This window comes from Austrofundulus limnaeus, unplaced genomic scaffold (genome assembly GCF_001266775.1).
Source record: "Austrofundulus limnaeus strain Quisiro unplaced genomic scaffold, Austrofundulus_limnaeus-1.0 Scaffold139, whole genome shotgun sequence".
Lineage (NCBI taxonomy): Eukaryota > Metazoa > Chordata > Actinopteri > Cyprinodontiformes > Rivulidae > Austrofundulus > Austrofundulus limnaeus.
The window spans coordinates 237,790-240,781 of record NW_013952541.1 but is presented as its reverse complement, the minus strand read 5'-3'; the positions used below and the strand labels follow the sequence as shown (position 1 = coordinate 240,781).

At 38.8% G+C, this 2,992-nt stretch overlaps 1 protein-coding gene across 1 annotated transcript in view; it reads left to right on the top strand.

Annotated features, from left to right (window-relative positions):
* Positions 1-1,260: 1,260 nt before the first annotated feature.
* The window catches only part of LOC106522895 (contactin-associated protein-like 4), a gene marked incomplete in the record, with an annotated part of 103,624 nt that continues 101,892 nt past the window's right edge, over positions 1,261-2,992 (top strand). Inside the window, 1 exon segment of the mRNA XM_014016126.1 lies at positions 1,261-1,435. Within this exon segment, the coding sequence (XP_013871580.1) occupies positions 1,357-1,435 (79 nt within the window).

Below are 2,992 nucleotides of genomic sequence, written 5' to 3'. Positions count from 1 at the left end.
ATATTTATACTGATATCAATACAAATACCAGTATTGTTACTGATACCAATATTGATACTGATACTTGTCATGTTCATTGAATAATTTAATGATTTTACTTTTAGTTAGTCAACATGATAAACCACAAAGATTTTAGTCAAATAAAAATAATGTATTAAAATAAAACAATGTGCAAAATAAGACACAACAATGTAACAATAACATAATGATCAATAACAAATAAAAACAATTCCCTCCATTGCATGTGGACAAAGAGGACTAATGACTCCAAACAAAACCATCAGCTGTGGAAACAAAAGCATCGATCTCATCACCCTCGATCCAATACAGATACTGAAGATATTTAAAGTGATACGCCCACCCCTAACTTTAGGAGCCAGGACTTTGAAATGAAACATAGGATTTCTTTGTAACTTGGTTTGGATTGAAAGCAAAGGGAACTTCGCTCTGGTTTATTTCTCACACATGTGTGTGTAAATCTGACATCACTGAGTGAGCTGTAACCTGTTTTATCACTCGTGTTCCAAAAAAATTCAAGTGAAAGTGAACTTTTCCAAATCCAATCCTATGAGCTGCAGCTGATTAACTTTATTTGRCTTTATGAGGTTTGATCAGAATGTCTGTGACTCATTTCAAGGGTAAAACTACCTTAACAGAGACAGGTTTATAGGTAAAAATGAATTTCACTGATATTTTTAAGTAAAAGTCATACATCAGTAATCAGGAAAGTAAAAGTACTTTTACACACTAAGTTTGGAATTTACTGAACCAAACTGGTTTCACTAAACTGAGTTGAAAAAATTGACATTTTCAAAAAGCGCAGATTGTTTTAAATTTATTTGCATTTTATTTACATTTATTTACATTTGAGAGCATAACCAACTCTATTCATGAAGCGTTCCGCTCATATTTAAATGTTATAGTGGGTAACAAGGTGCTGAATTTGAAAGTAAAGAGATAAATGTCAATGTTCTGAATGTTAAAAAAAAGTAAAAGTAAAAAAATATACTTGGCAAAATTACAAATCTTAAGAAAAAAAGTGCTGTAACAAAGTAAATGTCTGTTACTCTGCTCATGCATTCATGCCAMATCTGCCTTTATTTTTTCTAAATATTTTGCCTGCAGCTGCAGATTTAAAGGGTTTGGTGCAGACTGCAACCCGCAGCAGCTGAATGCGCAACAAAACGGAACCGGTGCGCAGCGCGCGCTCCCTCCTCCCCCTCTCCTCCTCCTCTCCTCCTCTGTCGGGTTGGAGGAGATCTCTCTCGGAGCTGGAGAGGAGAGCTCTTCTGCCTCTCTCCTCCTGCAGCAGCAGCAGACTTCTCTCTGCAGCCTCCCGTTTTTCCCACCAAGGATATGGGGATTAAGAGAGTCTGTGGGATTATTCCTCGGCTAGGCTGGATTCTGCTCTGCCTGTGTGGGACAACAGGACAAGGTGAGGCGGATCTTTACTTTCCCCGGAGGACCAAGCTTGTGTGGGGCTACAGGCAGACCCGGAGAGACAACCTTKCTGTGCGCGCGCCAGGCTGATTTATTCCAATTATATTTACACTTCTGGTAATTTGGGTAAATCTAGAAAAAGTTAAATAAAGAGGTTGTTTGGTTTTGTTAATTCTTTGTCCAAACTGCTTGTCTGTGAGTGAAGGGGTGCTTTTTTACTTATTAAAATTGAAGAGAAATTTGATAAAAAAATCGCTGAATTTAGGAGAAATCTCAGATTTGTTTCCCTCCTCTCACCTGTCTTTACTGTCACCTCATTCAGTTCCTATTTTCTTTCTCTTGTGTAAAAAGTTTCTCTGTTTCTCTTTGAAACATCCCTGCGTTTGTGTCTAACATGCATAACAGATTATTATGTGTTTAAATGAGAAGAAAGCAGGTTTAAAAGGAATAAATAAAATGAAGGTGGAGGTTTTGTGATCAGATCAGAAAAAAAAGAGGGATTTTTATTCCCTGGCTCTTCAGCTTGTATTTCTGCTTCCCTTCTCCTCTCCTGCTGTKTCGGACTCTCCATCCTCCCCAGCAGAACTCATCTCTCAGCTCAATTTGTTTATTTTTTTCTGTCCTGCTGCTCCTTTCGTCTCCTCTTCTCTCTTAACGTTTGCCTTCTCTTCAGCTCCCCGCTGCATCAGCATCACAGAGATGCTCTTTTTTTTCTTTTTCTTCCACAACTCTTCATCTTCCTCCTTCCTGTCCTGCGTGTTTTCTCACTGTTTTATGATCAGAACACAGCGGCATCCTGTCCCCACAGTCCTTCCTGCTGCTCTGTCGTCTCTTTTGTGCCTGTTTGGTTTGGATTTTCACGCTYCTGCTTAAATCGACGCTCACGTTTTGTGTGGAACTGCTCCAGCATCCTCCCATCAAAATAAACTGTTYCAGTGCATCTGAACCTGCTGGTCCAACTTTAAGTTGGTTTGCTGAGGGTTCGTGTTGGACAGCATCCTGCACGGACCATAAAGCACAGACAGTCCAGCCTGCAGCAGGAGGAGCAGGTTTCAYACGACAGCTTTAGGAGGACAAACAAAGAAATGTATATTTTAACAGCAACACATGTTCATCTTCAACACAAACCGAGGCCCTCAGGTGTTAAATAATTGAGTTATTCAAGCAAAATTTTCTTTTTCACCCAAGTTTGTGACTCATTGCTTTAGTTTACGGATAAAGAAGTCTGAGGTCATATACATGTAACAATGAGACCAGTCTCAAGACCACTTTTTGATGGTCTTGGTCTTGTCTCAGACTCAACAGCATTTGTACTTGGTCTTGTCTCATTCTCCGACATTGAGGACTCTGAATTTTATTTCAAGACCAAGACCACTACTGTAGAAATATCACTAAATAACCAGATTATTGTCCAATTTATTTCTTAACATTAGGGGTGTAAGAAAATATCAATACACTGAAATATCGCGATATTTCATTTCCGATACTGTATCGATATTCTAAAGCCCTGTATCGATTTTTTATTAAGGTTTCAAAGGTCAACTTTCCTGCC